This window comes from Lissotriton helveticus, chromosome 2_1, assembly GCF_964261635.1.
Source record: "Lissotriton helveticus chromosome 2_1, aLisHel1.1, whole genome shotgun sequence".
Lineage (NCBI taxonomy): Eukaryota > Metazoa > Chordata > Amphibia > Caudata > Salamandridae > Lissotriton > Lissotriton helveticus.
This window is the reverse complement of record NC_136059.1, coordinates 345,499,005-345,516,068: the sequence shown is the minus strand read 5'-3', so window position 1 is coordinate 345,516,068 and position 17,064 is coordinate 345,499,005. Positions and strand designations below refer to the sequence as shown.

Here is a 17,064-nt window from a genome sequence, read left to right as displayed (position 1 = left end):
TGTTGGCCCTGATGAAGGTGACACAATTTTATCTTACACCGCAACGTACATAGGCCGTACACAGATACCTGAGAAACCAACAAAGAAGGACCCTTAAAAGAAGGATAACCGATAAAAAATTGGGGATGGTGCCCAGTGCAAATATCTGAACAATATCTCACAATTGGGTTTTTAAATCTCAGGTTTTGTCTGTTGTTTCCATATCTTTTGTAGAATGTGAGAGTGTGTATGTGTGAGTAGACTGAATGGTGAGATTGTTTTGAATGAATATATAAGGCAGATTTTACCGAGCTTTTTTATATTTGTCTTTTTGAGGGTTTATCTTGAAAATATGTATGAAAAAGTTTGTGATGTATTTTGTGATTAGCTTTTTCCTAATTGCCAATCCTTATCTTGTATAAAAAAATCTAATAACAACCAAAAAAAATTGCTTTTGAAATGTTTTTAAAAATTCACCATAAAAAGAAATTAAAAGATAAATAAAATGTAATTCAAAAGAAAGTCACTGTTTCTTGGATATTTGAATATTTTTGTGCGTTATCTTTGAAGAAAAAAACAGTTTTTGAGTTATACCATTTTGTAAAATCAGATAGATCAGATCAGAGGTTTTCTATATATTGTACCATTTCGTTTCACCCTCCTCTAGACCTAAAAAACATTTTTGGGGGTACCTTTAGCACTTTTACATACAGGGTAAGGTCTCTGCATAGTGTAAACGCTATTTTCAGTACCCGCTTTTCTACTCATGTCAGTTTCATATCTCACAAGATGTTCGCTAAGACTAAAGGGTTTGATACAGACTAAAGGATGTCCATAGTAGGGCTTTAGGTATATAACAGGGCTTAAGTGTCTGGAGGAAGTTGGGGGCATATTACCAAGCAATAGCAATAATTATCGCTATTGCTTGGTTAGAGACAAAAATTTACCGCTGAGCTGCGGAGATTTTTATCGCAAATAAACCTTGGTATTACCAAGGTTTATCGCAAATGCGATAAAAATCGCCCGCAATGCAGGAATATTGCTGAAAAGTCAGCGATATTCATGCATTACCGAGCTAATGCTCTTAGCCATGCTATCCACCTCCCATTGACAAGGCTAAGAACTGCTCAGGGCAGGTGTTAGCTTTTGGAGATATTCGCGCTTAGCGCGAATATCTCCATAAGTTGGTAATAGAAGATAGCGATGTTAGCGACTGTTTCCAGTCTTGGCACGCCCACTTTGCATGTCATTAGTGATAAATATCACTGACATGCAAAGTGGGGCCCAAGTTGGTCGCTATCTCCTACTAGCTGTTGCTAACTGGTGTTAGCGACAGCTAGGTAATAGGGAGATAATTTTATCTCCGCTTTCTTGGCTTTTAAAGCCAAAAAAGCGGAGATAAACCCCCTTGAAAATATGCCCCTCGGTTTTCTCTGAACATTAGTATACAGATTAAACACTGTCTGCTGTAGGGGTTACCCATCTATGTGTGGTTGATTGTCAACATGAGCTTAGCTACACATGAAGTGTGTGGAAGAGGCTCAATGCTGCATGTAACAGAAGCTTGCTTCACCTTTGGGGGCTGTATTCGTTATGGCATTAAAGATGCTTCATATTATTTTGCACTATTTTGCACTTACTTTCATATCTCGAATGCAATACTCGTTTATAGAGTAATATATGGAAAAGTAGCTTGGATGATGTCATCAGTTATGTCATCAATGATGCCATTTGAGATGTCATCAGTGATGCCATAAATGATTAAAAAGAACTTGTCATGAGTGATGTGATATGTGAGGTCATAAGCAGTGCATTAACTAACTGCTAACTATAACTGATGAATTTATGTGTTTTTTGTGTTCAATTGTTACATTGTCACTGAGATACTCACCTAACTAATGTCACTTTAACCTTTATTTTTTCAGTAAATTTCGAAGGTTTTAAAAAAAAAATCCAATCTTTTTGTCACACCTAACTATAATGTCACATTAACCTTTGTTTTTTTCAGTGAATTTCTAGTTTTTTTTTTAAGGTAAAGTAATATTTTATTAACATATGTAAAGCCAACTCCCACTGCACATGGCCTTTGAGCATGTGCAGCAGGGGTTGGCTGCAGGGGCTGTCCCACACTCCTGCGAGCGGCCAACCCTGCCAGGAGAAGGGGTCTGGCACATACTTGCCAAGCCGCTATTGGCCTTGGACACTTGGGGGTCCATTAGGATGGCGGGTGGACTTTGTTCGCCCGCCATCCCCGTGCAAAACGGGACCGCCCGCCATAGGAGCGGCGGTCCCACCTTGGCCATTAGGATGCACCCGCCACACTGGCGGGCGCATCCTGTATTTTTACCATTGCGGCAGGCGGTACTGAAAGCGCCGCCCTCCACAATGGTGAAAATGCACGTTGTGCATTTCAAAGCACAACATGACAGGCACCGCGCGGTGCCTGCCATGTTGCACTTTGAAATGCGGCGGGGTACCATAGGTACCCTCCATGTGCACTCCCCTTCCCCCGGAGTCCCAGGGGGCCCGCAACAGGCCCCCGCAGGGAGTCTCCGCATGCCTTTCCATGGCGGCAAGGAAAGGCATGTCTGCAAGCCCATCATAATATGGCTGGCGGTGTCTAACAGACACCGCCACCATATTAAACATTTTCCGCCCTGGCCACAAGGCGACCGGGGCGGAAAAGCGGCGGACGGTGTTTACATCCGCCGTGGTCCCCCCGCCATAGTAATATGGCGGGGGTAAAATGGGTGGGGGGCGGGCATGAATGTCTGGCGGATCACCACCGCCACCATGGCGGTGGCGATCCGCCCGACATCGTAATAGGCCCCTTTGTTTTTACAAACTAGAGGGAGTGCACATAGCCCCTTCCCCAAGCCACTATTGGCCACCGGGAGCCCATCCCCTAGGTCAAAAAAATATATTATATGGGGAGGGGGACGTGTGATCCACCATCCCCGTGCCTTAAGAGAGGCCCTTGTGAAATCATACCCGAGTCCAAATACTTTTACACTAGGGAAGGTGGCATGTGGCCCCCTCCCCAAGCATATGGGCCTGAGGAACCCATCCCATGGGACCATTTTTTAAATATAGGGGAGGAGAGCGTGTGGCCCCTTCCGTGAGCCTTAAGTGGTCCTGGGGATCCCATCCTCTGTGTCAAATACCTTTCTATTTGGGGAGGGGGCAAGCAGACCCTCCCCAAGCCCAAATGGGGCCCTGGGACCCCCATCACCTGGGGCCATATTTTAATTGAAGGGGAGGGTGACACCCGGCCCTCCTTCATGTGCCATAAAAGGCCCGGGGCCCCTAACCTGTTTGGCCTATTACCATAATTAAGTGGAGAAGGCCAACCTCCCTAAGCCTAATATGACCCTGGGGACCTCATCCTCCTGTGCTAGTTATTGGTGTGTGCCTCGGTGCCCACCCGGGGCACCCAACAGTCAGCAAGTTAGGGGCCATGGGGGTTAGCCCCAGGGACCCTGCAGTCCCGGCCGGCTCCCTGCATGGGGAGGAGCTGGATTGCTCCCATCCGGAGGGTCTTTGCTTGATCCCTCCGGGCAGGAGCAATATCTGTTTCCCTGCCCGCAGTCTGCTCCCACTCGGCGGGAGCATGTTTCAATCTCCTGCCTACTGGGAGCAGACTTACCCGCACTGTTGCAGGCAGCTGAAGGTATGATTGCTCTGTGTAGCTGGAAATTTAAAATGCATCTGCCAGGCAGGACAAATTTATGTTGCCCTGCCCGTGAAACTATTCTATCCCAGGGTGGAATCCCTGGGACAGAGTAATTGAGCTGATCTCAGAGGATGAGATCCCCAGGGCCTTTTAAGGGAGCCGCTTGGACCCCTCCCTTTAAACTTCATTCAGACCCAGGGTATCGGGGCCCAAGGGCCTTTTAAGGCTCTGGGAGGGGGGGCTGTGTGCCCCCTTCCCTCTAATATGCAAATTGGACCAAGGGGTGGGGTCCCCAGGCCTTTAAAGGCTCAGAAAGGGGGGCATATGCTCCTCATGCCCTTTCGTAAGAGTTGGCACCGGAGCATGGGATCCTCTGGGTTAAATCGGTTCGGGAGAGGGCCCCCACTCATGCCCCCCCCAAATATTCAAAACAAGCAATGGCAAAGCCAATATGTCTTGGCAATGCTCCAGCTATTTGCCTTTTCAATGTGAATGTCTTTTAGTCATGTTGTTTAGCAGGGAAACATCCTTTACAACGTGGTGTTTACTCCGCGGGGCCTTTACGACGCAGCCATCACAACGCAAGTCATTACTACGACTTGCGCTGGATGACGCTCTTGCTCAAGGATTAGTTTAATTTTCTATTCCAACACCTTCCCTACTGTTACGTGGGCTGAAGTTGGAATCGAAAATTAAAGTAATACACAATCCAGCGCCCTCCAACGCAAGTCGTTGTAACCACTTGCGTTGTGATAACTGCGTTGTAATGGTAGCGCGGTGTAAACACCGCGTCGTAATGACATACATCCGTTTAGCAGCATATCTGCTGTTCATCGTCACTCAAAGTTACTGAAAGCCTAGATTCACAGGATGTTAAATCGACGCCAAGTATCTTCGCTCCCAATGTTTAGTTGATTTTCCTGCCACTCCTAACACGCATCATAGTACTTTCTTCAGTTACTGTCACCCATGCTGAGCAGGAGATGTGCTGCTAGATAACGTGGCCAAAAGACATTCACATTGAAAAGGCCAATAGCTCGGGCATAGCCGATATCTATTGGCTTTGTCAAAGCTTGTTTAGAGTTGACGGAGTCTTGCTGAACAAATGTGGAAGTGATAGTGAGAAACAGTTAAGAAGCTTTGAAGTGAAGCAAGGATGTGGCATAATGGGGAGGGGAATGCTTGAAACCAAAGAAAGAAATAGCTCCACAAACTTGGAGCAGTGTAAGGGGATATGTACTTGGTCCATGCGCAAAGAAAAGGCCAAGCACAAGAAGAGAGCATGATGCCCGCATATCATGATGAATGGCATCAAAGAAAATGAGAGCGACGCTGAAGTTTACCAATGGTAGGAGATGGGCGGCCTTAAAGCCCACAGATAGAACACAGCATGTCTCTTAAAGATTGCACATGCGCAGTCTAGCCTAGCAGAGACCTAAAAACAATAGATTTAATGCAAGCGAAACCTGCTTGTCTTTCAAAGCTTGTTGTGTTTAGAAACAGGGAGATTAAGTGATTTATTTGTATTCACAAAATGTAGAACTGAGGATGAGGCTAATGAGATGATATGGCGTTCTTTTGAGAGAGGATGTGGCGTAAGGATAATAGCTGCCAACTATGGAGCTGGTATACCAGATTTGGGTTTCGGCATCGGCTTATCATCCTTGTATTTGGGCAAATTGCTTCAACTCGCTGTGCCTACAAAAAAGAATGTGTCCTTGTGTAAAGTAACTAGTTGTATGTAAAGCGCTCCAATATCTTCGGGTGGTGTTGGTGCTATATAAAACTGCACTAAAAAAATGTGAAAAGCAGAGTCGAGGGAGGAGGGGATCTGTGCAACAGGGCAAGCAGTGACAGGTGGGAGGTGGAGGGTAACCGACAGCATATGTGGGCTGCCAGATGTACGACCATTGTGATTTGCAAGTCTCAAATTGCAACTAATTGCGAGTCACAAATAACAATGTACAACAGTGCTAGAGACACTGTTGGCGATTTTCAATGGTGTTGCAAATTACATGCCTCATCAATATTCATGAGGCACTCGCAATTTGAGACCCCATTGAGAATGGCTGGCCTGTTTTCCTTAAAGAAAAATGTAATGCATTAAAAAAAATAATAATGAAACGTTTTTGTTTCATTTTTTAAGGGCAGGCAGTGGTCCCTGGAAACACTGCCTGAACCTAAAAAATATTTTCCCCTACATTTGAAAAGGGGAAGGGTCCCCTGGGGACCCCCTCCCTATTTGCGAGTGCATTACCACCCTCTTAAAGATGGTGGTAATTTGTGAGTGTTTTGCGACCGCAACTGTGGTTGCGAAACATTCATACATGGGGAAGCGAGTTACAATTAGGAAGGGAGGCCCTTGGAACGCCCCTTCCTAATTGCGAGTCGCAGATCCTATTTAGCGAGTCTCCAATAAATTGCGTCTCGTTAAATACGGTTTGTACATGGCCCTTTTACTTTTGGCATGCACAAACTGGTCTCAAACCCGTTTGTGCATCCAAAAACGGGTCGTTCATCTGGCCCTAAGTGATTTTGTCATAATCACAAAATATGGACTTGAGTCCGAGGCTAGGAAGACAATGTGGCGTCCTCTTAGGAGAGGATGTGGCATAAGGGTGACAGCTGCTAACTATGGAGCTGGGAAACTGGGTTTGAATTTTGGTGTTGGCTTAACATCCTTGATTCTGGGCAAATCCCTTAATCTCCCCATACCGACTAAAATGAATGTGTCCTTGAATAATGGAACTGGTGCGAATGTAAAGTGCTCCAATACCTTCGGTAGTGTTGGTGCTATGTAATATTGCACAAAATGGTAACTGGTGCTAATGTAAGGCGCTCCACTACCTTTGGGTGATGTTGACAATATATAAAATTGCAAAAAAAAACTAGAAAAATTCACAGTGTTAGGCTGGTTTACAGTATGGAACATGAATAAATACTATGCATCGGCAACCACATAAAAAGTACTACTTTTGCCATCAACACTGAGGGGCAGGCAGACCTTGATGACATCCAGACACAGAGTGGCGCCTTTGAAGAGAATTCAAGTTAAGCAACAATGGCGCAAGAAAACACTTCACTGGTGAATGCGGAAAAAGTAAGAAAGTGTCCTGAGAGGAGAAATTTGAAGAAACAGAGTACCACCCCATGAAGTGAGAAGCAACAAGACGAGCCACGAATAGATCAATCAATTTGTACAGGAGATACGTGACTATGCAATTACAGCAGAAGACACTGATACTTTAGAAACTCTGGCATGCCCTGTGATAACACATACCTGATTCACTTGAGGTCTGATTTTCCAGATATCAAGACCAGTGCCAATGGCCACATATGGTGTAAACACACACACAGACTTTGTACCCACAGGCGTGTAAAATAAACAGAAACTCCACATGTGCCAAGTAATAGCAGCTGTGCACACATGCTCCAATCACCACATCAGCAAAAGGGATATTAAAAGGCATAACATCACATCTCACTAGGAGGAAACAGACTACAACGGGGGTTAAAAGTAGTGAAGGGGTCTTTGGAAGGGGGTGATTGTGGGCAGGGCAAGCACTGGGAGGTGCGAGGGAGCAAGCAGAGATGGGACAGAGGAGGTGGGGAAACGGAAAGCAGCAAGAATGGGAAAAGCAGAGACGGGGTGATCTGTAGATGGAGAATGAGGGCGGGGAAGGAGGGGACAGAGCTGGTGTACTGTGGCACTTGGGAGAGTGCTGAAAAAGAAAGAAAAAAGTAGGGCCTAAAATGGTCCTAAAAATGGGAGCAGAGGATGTTTAGATGTACTTGGTCCATGCTCTGGGGGGGAGGGCTAAACACAAGAAGAGGCATGACCGTGCATGCCAGGGACAAATGGTGACAAACAATATGAGACAGACGATCGAACAAGCAAATGGGAAGCCTGTGGGTGGGCTGGAGCCCACAAATTAAACACAAAAGGGCTTATTTACAAGCCCAATTCCACTGACAGGGCATCACTTTTATTGATGCACCAGCAGCGCAATCAGCTTCCCCATATTTACAAGGCCATGTAAAGTCACCCTGCATGACTTTTAATGTTCTTGTAAATATGTTTCCCTTTCACACATAACTGCGTAAAAGGGTGGTTCCATGGGAGTTGCTGTGAGTGTTCCCAAGCAACATCCATGGAGTTTGACGTATTCCCAGATTTACAACATTTTGTAAACCTGGGAATACGTCAGAATCCTAGGCCTCCCAAGGGAAGGCTTAAGGAGGCGCAACGAGGAGAAATACTTTTACTTTTCTTGTTTTTTCCTCTTTCTATGCATGCTGCATTCTTCAGCACACATAGAAAGAGCAAAATGACTTTAATGAATATTTTTGTGCAGGAAGGTTTCCCTTCCTGCACAAAAACAATCATCCTCTCAGTGCAGGGACCCCTGCAAAATAAGCAAGAGTGTGTGCGCCGGCACACGACTGCTGTTTGTGAGTCGGCGAAGGACAGAAATGCGACGTATCTTGTAGATACGGTGCATATGTTACCTTTTATTTTGCTGCACGGCAGCGCAGCAGGAAGGCTTGCTGTGCTGTTGTGTGTCAAATATTGCAAATGAGTCCCGACATATCTCTTCAAGACGCGCAAGCGCTGTTTGGCCGAGACCTAAAAATGGAAGGCTGACATTTTCTTTGTTTTTGCTGTGATTCCACAGTCCCTTAGTGGTCCAGCAGTGGTACCCCCTCACCGGGACTAGAGGGGCAGGGTATCATTACCCTGCTCCCTTATACGTTTTAAAAAAGCTTTTTAACTACAGGACAGGGGACTAAGTCCCTGAATCCTGTAATGGCTGCCAGCAACATTTTTTTTATATGTTGCTGGCAGTCAATCAGAGTGCTCGGTCCTGCGGGAGCTGTGGTCATTCGGTAACAAGATGGGCCAAGGGAAAAAAAGCTCCCAATCAGAAGGCTCTATTTTTAAAAATTGGGTAAGATCGATTCTCGTTAAAGTCCCTTGAACCCTCCATCAAGATATACAAATACTTTTGCACCTTAATTTCTCAAAAACTACTGAACGGATGTACACCAAATAACAAAAAGCAAACTTTTTGGAACACAATTAATTTTCCAACTAAAGTTGGTGTTATTCCGTTCAGCAGCAGTAGCGCTGTCCAAAAAAGTTTATGGAAAATGGATGGGGATTTTGAGTTTTGGGACCCCATGTTCCCAGCCCCCCCACACTCTTGCCGGATCCCCCCAAACCTTTGATGCACAAACTAGGCTAAAAGTAGCTCTTTTTTGGAAAATGTTGTGAAGATTCGTCAAACGGTACCAAAGTTATCAACAACACAAAAATGCTTTTCCTAATAAAAAACAATATATTACATATGTATGTAAGTGTGTGTGTACATGTATATATCAATTAGTATTTCAGTGTGCATAGTTGAGCTAAATAACCAGCAAAATCAAACAAATGGGGGAGACCACACAAAAATGCAGTGGCAGTTCTCATTGTCTAAGCGGAAGGTATGCTGTCAGACATTCCCGACCATAAACATTCATCAACCTATAGACTTCTCAGTGCAGATAGTTTTATGGTGAAACCAGCCTTTCTATCAACATGGTCTATTATCCCACATAGCAGTGACATATACCCCATTCACCATGAACCTTCCCTTCTTAGGACTACCCCTCAGGGTTACTTGGACACCTTAGTACGGACCCACACAACAGCTACCCTTCCAAGATTTCTGCAGTCATCTTGGTGTTTACATATAGATCATTTACTTGATCCGCACAATGAAGACCACTATCAAATATGTGTCTCACACATAAGAAGAGAGCACCGAGCACATTGTTCACTGGCATCCACTGCATTGTTATCATTTTTTAATCAACATTGTTGTTAAATCTGTCATTTGATCTTGAGTATTATTTTGGATTATTATTAGGGACCATAGTAACAGAGTGGAAATTACAGTGAGTAGTAGACTGAAGTTGCTAACCTTTCTTTGCTTCTTACACAGCTGTTCCAAAGTACTTTTATGATCTGGAATATGGGGCCATACATAGGGTTTAATTCTGAAATTAGAGAAATATGAAAAACAAACATTAAAAAGTGCAGCAAAAAGGCAGCGGGCACTAAACACGCCAAACAGTACAAAGCAGTGTAGAAATGTACAGTTATATGCAAATTTTCATTGGTAATTTAAATTTATAAGAGCTCCAAAGAAACATTAGTGTCATGAATGTAGTGTGAAATAAACATAAAAACAATAGCATTGGCAGACGTTCCTCCGAAACTTGGGAGGCTAAACTCAGTCTCTCATATCAAGATGCATCTGCCAGGAAGGCGGAAGTTTCCCCGCCAAAATGGCAGTATTCATCATTTGGAATGAAGCATGCGTGCCTCTACAACGAGGTCCCAACCATGAATGCATTTTTTACCATGCATGCCTTCAACACGCAATTTAGTTTTAAAGTCATGATTGGTAAAGGGATATGCATGGTAAAGGAGGAGTGGAGGAGTGTGGCTCACTGATTAGAGCGGCAGACCTTGATGCAGAGGTCTGGCCCGGGACCAGGGTTCAATTCCCGTTGCGGCAGGGTCTTGAGCTCAAATGTCCGCGGACCCGATAATTCTCGGCACGGTGCCTACTGTAATCATGGGGTCCCACGCTGCAACTCTGGGCAATAGCTTGCTTAGTCTCCACACCGGCCCTAATCGCTAAGGATGCCTGGCTTCACCAGGGGGGTGCCCAGGAGTTGGGCGCCTCGCAGGAACAGGCCAGGACGGGTTCCTCAGCGGTTTATTCAGCGCGGGGACACACTGATAAGTGTAACCATGCGCTTTATAAGCTTCAGAATTACAATTACAAAGATCACCACTACCCGACCCCACCCTAAGCCCTAAAATCCTATCCCCCTACCTCGCCCAGAGGCCTAAAACCTACCCACCATGCCCTTAAACTACCCCTTCCCCTGCCCTGAGGCCTAAAACCCTGCCCCCTGCGAAAACAAAAGTCAGTTCCACGCTCTAGTCCTAAAACTCACCCCACGCTAAAAACGACCCCCCAAACCCAGCCCCAGCCCTTAAAAATTCCAGTGACCCTCCCCCATGCCCTGAGCCCTAAAACACTGCTGCCCCTTCCAAAAACGACCTCATTGCCACCGCCCTGAGCCCTAAACTGTCCCCACCCCTAAAAAAAATTCCCCCCAAAAAGTTTCTGTTTTATAGAGGCTAATTATTGGTCCTACAGCGTGACAGTTTTCAGCCTGTGACTTTTTTGTTTGATTTCTAGCCCTGACGAAGTCGTGGGGCAAGACGCCCAAATACAACAAAACACATGTTGGCAGAGGGCAAATAATAATAAAAATACAGTATATACCATGATTGGAAATCGATAATTGAAGATGAATTGCATAATCCATACTAATATTATAAAGAGAGAGCCCAAACCTTTGAGGCGGGTAATTTCAGTAACCACAGCACCAATCACAACACCCAATACAGCGTTGGAAAGGGCAGTTGCAGCAGAAGGACATAGGCTATGCAGACGGCCACCATATATATTTTTTTTTGCAGAGTTTTATATAGCTCGAATTTGACCCGAACTGAATCAGGTATCAGAGCGCTTTACATAGCACCAGTTACGTTACATGAGGACACACATTCATTTTTGTTAGGCACAGGGAGATTAAGTGATTTGCCCAGAATCACAGGATGTTTGGCGTCATTACCAAGACTCGAACCCAGAACCCCAGGTCCGAGGTCGAGCGCCTTAGCCGTTAGGCCAACTCCTCTATACATTTAAAAGGTAAAAGAACCGTGCCAGCAAAGTAGTCCCTTGTGGGCGTGTCTGCGTTGTGCTGTGGGCGTGGGCTGGGGGCGTGACTAACAATGGGGGCGTGTGGTATGGCCATCACATCGTGGGATGTGGGCGTGTGCTGGGGGCGTGACAAATGCTGGGGACGTGACAAACGCTGGGGGCGTGTGTCCGCCCTTCATGCCATGTGAGTCGTACATACAAGCGCCAATTACGTTGCTGCGCAGCATCAAGGGGCACGCTGGGGGTGTGACACTCTGGGGGTGTGAGAAACGCTGGGGGCGTGTGTCCGGCCTTCATGCCATGTGAACGTAATTGCGCCGCATCAAGGGGCACTCTGGGGGCGTGAGAAACACTGGGGGCGTGGGCTACGTTCCGCCCTTCATGCCATGTGGGTCGTACATTAATCAGAAGATCGTCTGCTGTGGCCGTGTGCTGGGGGCGTGACAAACGCGTTCACCTGGAGGCCTGGTAAGTAACGGTACTGCAGCCTCTCCTGCGCGCTGTTACTGAACTCTCTCATTCAACGAAATTACACGCGCCTGCTACCATCAACCAGGGCTCTAGCCGGGCTCAGGCGGCGGATCGGTACACTAATTACACGCGCCTGATAACATCAACCAGGGCTGCAGGCGGGCCTCAAGGGGGGGAACACGCGCCTGCTAACATCAAACAGGCCTGCATCTGGGCCTCAAGCGGGGGAACACGCAAATGAGCGTGTCTGCGGGGACAATTACTGCAGCCACTCCTACTCGCTGTCACTCAACTCTCTCATTAAACGGATTTATCCGCGGCTGATAACTCTCTCATTCAACGACATTACACGCGCCTGCTAACATCAACCAGGGCTGTAGCCGGGCTCAGGCGGCAGGTCACTACACCAATTACACGTGCCTGCTAACATCAACCAGGGCTGCAGCTGGGCCTTCTCCGTCCCTATTCTAATGAAACAAAAAATTTTGTCTACCCCGAGATTTTTAAATAAATTGCCTTTCCAAATACACACATTCTATTTCATACCCGGACAACGTTGGGACGGGCTGCTAGTTGTGTATATAATTTTGCATGTGCTAAAGGCAGATATAGCCAGTGCTATGGGAAGGTTTAGGAAAAAAGTAAAATAATTTTTTTAATGCGAATAGCATTCCAAAGGGTGCCTTATTGCAGGATATGCATAGGAAGCACAGCTGAAAATAGGATAAATGATCTTACCGTGGATTCGTATGGTGTTGTGTTTAAAGTTGTGCCTCAGGGACAGCATGCAACAAGCTAAAGTAATTTGAAATACACCCAATAAAGAGTCTTGTTTTAACCTATGAAACGTATTAGGATATTTTTTATGGCTGGAAGTTAAGGAAGGAACAATTTTAACTCATTAATTATGATGTTGTTTTACTGTTTATTGTGTAATTTGTGATTTTGAAGCACTGTTTATAGACTGTATAGTCCAAATAAACTTTGTAGACCTGAATGCAGTTTCCTGCCGCGTCAGCGGCGATAATTTTAACGCCGTTCTTGTTAATATGGCCGTCAATACTTTAATTGAAGTTGAAGATCCAATATCTTGTTCTTTGTATTCAATGAGAATCCATAACTAGGCCAACGTGTTTCACAGCTTTTTTACTTTTTACATTGCTTCTGCAAGGCCTCTCAATTTTAAACCAGCAGTATGCAGAAGGACAAATATTTCATTAATAACATTGCACATTACATGAGGTCAAGCATGTTGAGTGAACACAAAAGTATCCTTTCGTTATAGCTATGTCTCAAATGTTTTATCTATTTCTTGTGGCTGTGTGTCTCTTCGCCGATTAATGCAAACAAGAGAAAGGCATAACAGGATACTGCGTATTATCATGCCTTGCAATACAGAGCAAATATAGCCATTTTTTTTTATCGAAAGAGGCAACAGATGACCTGAGGTAGAGGGATCTGAAGGGAGAAGCAGCACAGAGAGAGAAAGGGGAGAGAGAGCGAGGAAACATATGCCCTTTCATGGAGTCCTTAGTGAAAAGTAAAAAATATTTGTCTAAATCTGAACATGGGAAGGGTACATCATACAAAAGGATGCTACATAGTGTTCCATGACTAGGACAAACATGAGATGGACAAGATGGGACAAGGTAAGCCACTGAATAAGAAGCAAGCAAAGAATGAAAATAAAGCCAATCACTGGTAATCAATGGGGGGGAGGGGGATTGTAAGTCCATTGTAGGTTCTTGGTAAGCCAACAATAGGTCTTTCGCAACCAGACAGCTTTTGGGGCCTGATAGGTGAGTCCTGAAACTGGAGCTCTGTGTTGTGTGAACAAGGATAAACTGTGCAACGCAAAATCCACAAAGAGTTGTGTGAAGATGATGTCCTGAGCTGTTTGAATGTGACATCTAAAACGGGGCCACTCTGTTTTAGTATATTGGCTAAGTGCCAAATACTTGCACTGTTATACTCTCTTTGCATGCATTATCAAGGGACTGGGTACAAAACAAATCATTTTAGATTTTTGTGTAAGAAAGTTGATTGCTTCTGGTATCTGTACTGCTTTGGGTTATGGCAATAGTTTAGGCATGGGACAGTTTCGATGGTCAGATCTGAAACCTGGCTGAAGGATAGCCAGCAGTTGATTTACTACACTGTATGCTTTGAATTTAGGTGCCCTCCATTTATTAAAGATAAAAAGGCGCAGGTATGTTGCTCCCTGAGAGATGAGAGGTGTTTATTTATGTATGCCAATTGAAAAATTCGAGAGGTGACAAAAAATTAAAAAAGGAAAAAGATGAGGTAAGTTTTATTGTGCATTTCAAGTGTTATTTGAATAATGAGTGCCTGACTTAGAGCAAATGCGGTGGAGTACCTTGTCCTGCAAACCATTGGTCCACTCGCCTGATTTAAAGCCAGGCGGACTGTCAGATTTCTGTGAATGAAGCCCCAGCTGGCACAACCAATGGATATGTTGCTTCAAAGGCTTGATGGAATATGGGCCATCGGAGGAAGTTGATAATGCTGTCCACCATATTTTAGGTGGGTGGTGCAATGTATTTTCTTTTCTGTCCTCTTCCTGAGGGAGTTTGTTTTGAAGAAAAAAAAGGAAAAACATTTTGAAAGTTTGGCGTATGTCCTTCAAAACTGATGGAAGACATGCACCAAACTTTCAGCACGTTGAAAGGTAACTACAGCAATAGGAGTCCCTTTCAATGTACAAAGTTGTCTGCTGGGCTGGCGAACCGCTCTAAATTGGGTGGATGGCGGTCCATCAGAACGGTGAAGGTAATATCCTCTGCTACCCTATTCTATCTGCCAAACTCCAAATCAGGTCTTAAAGATGCATGCCACTCCATTGCCTGTTTTATTTTCCGTGTTATGAGAGGAAGTTTTAAGGCATTGTTAAGAAAAACCTTTGGAATATATTGCTCTTACTGCTACTAAGCAGTAATTTACTCCCTGGAGCTTTGGTCAGAAGTCTCATACAATCTCAGTGTTCTGCGTAATAAACTATTCAACATAATTTGTAAATAGATATGTCTTTCATTGAGCAAGTCTGATAGTGCTGTCTGTCATCTAGAGTTATGGTATAGTATTTGGCATATAAGTTACTCCATCACAATGTGAGATATATCATGTCCAATGTATTACAAGTTTTATATTATGTTTTGCAGATTTGCAGAGTGCACTATCACCTGGGTGGGTATTGCTAGAAGCCGGCATTCCCGAGCGCACCGTTGTTGTCAAGTGCACAACCCGGACCCTCCCCGCTCCCACGTTAGTCCAAGAAAGGACACAGTTCGAGACAGCCCTGCTCACCCCCTTAGTAGCTTGACACGAGCAGCCAGGCTTATATCCAAGGCACAAGTGTTCAGTATGTGCAACCACACCCACAGCAATCCCAATGATATCACCACAAATGGACTCCACACGAGTTTGTATAAAACAAGTATACTTTATATAAAAAGATATACAAAATGACCACACGATACAACTCCCACATATATACCCTGGCTAATAATATTGCCGGTGGGTTGGGCAGTTCGAATCCCCAACCACCACTTCTAACCAACAGTAACTCTGACTTTTAACCAAGAGGTTAGGTACGTCGCATCACTAGATTCACACACGTTGCAAAATACACAGAATACTTCACTACTTAACGATGGGTTCCTGTACAGTGCCTCAGTGAAACGATGCAATACGAAGCCTCAAGATCATGTACTGAGTCAACACAAGATAATGCAACTCGGTTCGCTACCAGCATGCCCTGTTCAAGGAAGAAATACAGTAATGCGTCACGCTGCAATTACGTATAGTGCGATAGGATGACAATGCAATGCGTATCACCACCAGCATGCCCTGTGCAAGGAAGGAATAAGGTAATGCATCACATTGCAATTCAGTACAGTGCAGTAAACAACCAATGCAGTGAGCTACGCTATGATCCTGTATCGTGCAAGAGAAACATTACGTAGTGCGCAGCATACTAACCCCTGAATTCGTTAAGCACCTCTAGTGTCACACGTTGTCCAATAGTTCGATAGTTCGTTAGCAGCAAATATACTAAGTGTTATACAACTGTTTTTAGAAGTTGTGTGACCGGTTGTCTCCAACAGGGATCAACAATGACACCCAAGTTCCACTCCGGGCCCTGGCCCTTGTACTGCCCCATCCAGGACCAGCACAGACCGAGATCTGGGCCGACGTAACAGGCACACACAGCTGCCACCAGCAAGAGCCTGAGAGAGTGTCCCTCCAGGCCTACACCCCGCCCCACTTTACCTGGGGGGAGGTGCAACCCCACTCTCCTCTCCTGCTGCAGTGGCTTGGCCTAACTCCAGAACCTTGACACCACGTGCATGGTGCTCTCGGGCCGATAGTTCAGCTCATGCGGGGCTGCTGGTCCGGGCCGGCAATGTTCAGCACAAACTCCTTCCACAAAGCCTTCCACACGACGCTGGTGCTACCTCACGTTGCTTTTGAGGGCCCGATCCCTTGGCCCTCCTCTCCAGCGCTGTTACGACTTCTTCGCTCCCTGTTGCTTACCGCTCCCCGGTACTGCTCACCAGCACCTCCGATGGCACCTCCGTCACGCACCCCCGGTGCGTCCGAGACTCACTCCGTCCCCTAGAGCACATAGTCTTCAGGAGCTCTCCACTAATGCCCGGGTCGCACCATGACATGCCACTGTGCGTCTGAGTCTCACCTCTACTCCTGGTGCACACGAGGTACCAGGCACTCTCCACTAACACCCTGGCTGCACCACCACACGCCGACCCGCATGTTGGAGATTCGCTCCTTCTTAGTGCCCACGATGTCCCAGCACTCTTCACTAGTGCCTGGACTGCACTGTGACACGCAACACCTGCACGTCCTGAATCTCGGCTCTCTTCCACGATGCCCACAATCCACAGGCGCTCCAACACTTGTAGCCACACCAAGACACGCATACTGCGCGTCAGAGTCTTGATTCGCTCTGTGTGCCCACGATCACCTTAGGCACCCCTTCGGAGGTATAAGGCTGCCACGACACGGTCCCACCACCACGCCACTTGAGACTTCCTGGAAACTTTTATGTTTATGTGTTTCCGAACAGGGAGCCAGCTCCCCTCGGGCCCTTGGGGTACAGGACGCAGCACACAG

The 17,064-nt window shown here is 45.7% G+C and overlaps 1 protein-coding gene across 1 annotated transcript in view; it reads right to left on the bottom strand.

The window, feature by feature from the left end:
• The window catches only part of IL7R (interleukin 7 receptor), a 705,075-nt gene that overhangs the window by 30,874 nt on the left and 657,137 nt on the right, over positions 1-17,064 (bottom strand). The window contains exon 7 of the mRNA XM_078674941.1: positions 9,619-9,694. Within this exon, the coding sequence (XP_078531067.1) occupies positions 9,619-9,694 (76 nt within the window). The remainder of the gene's footprint in view (positions 1-9,618; positions 9,695-17,064) is intronic.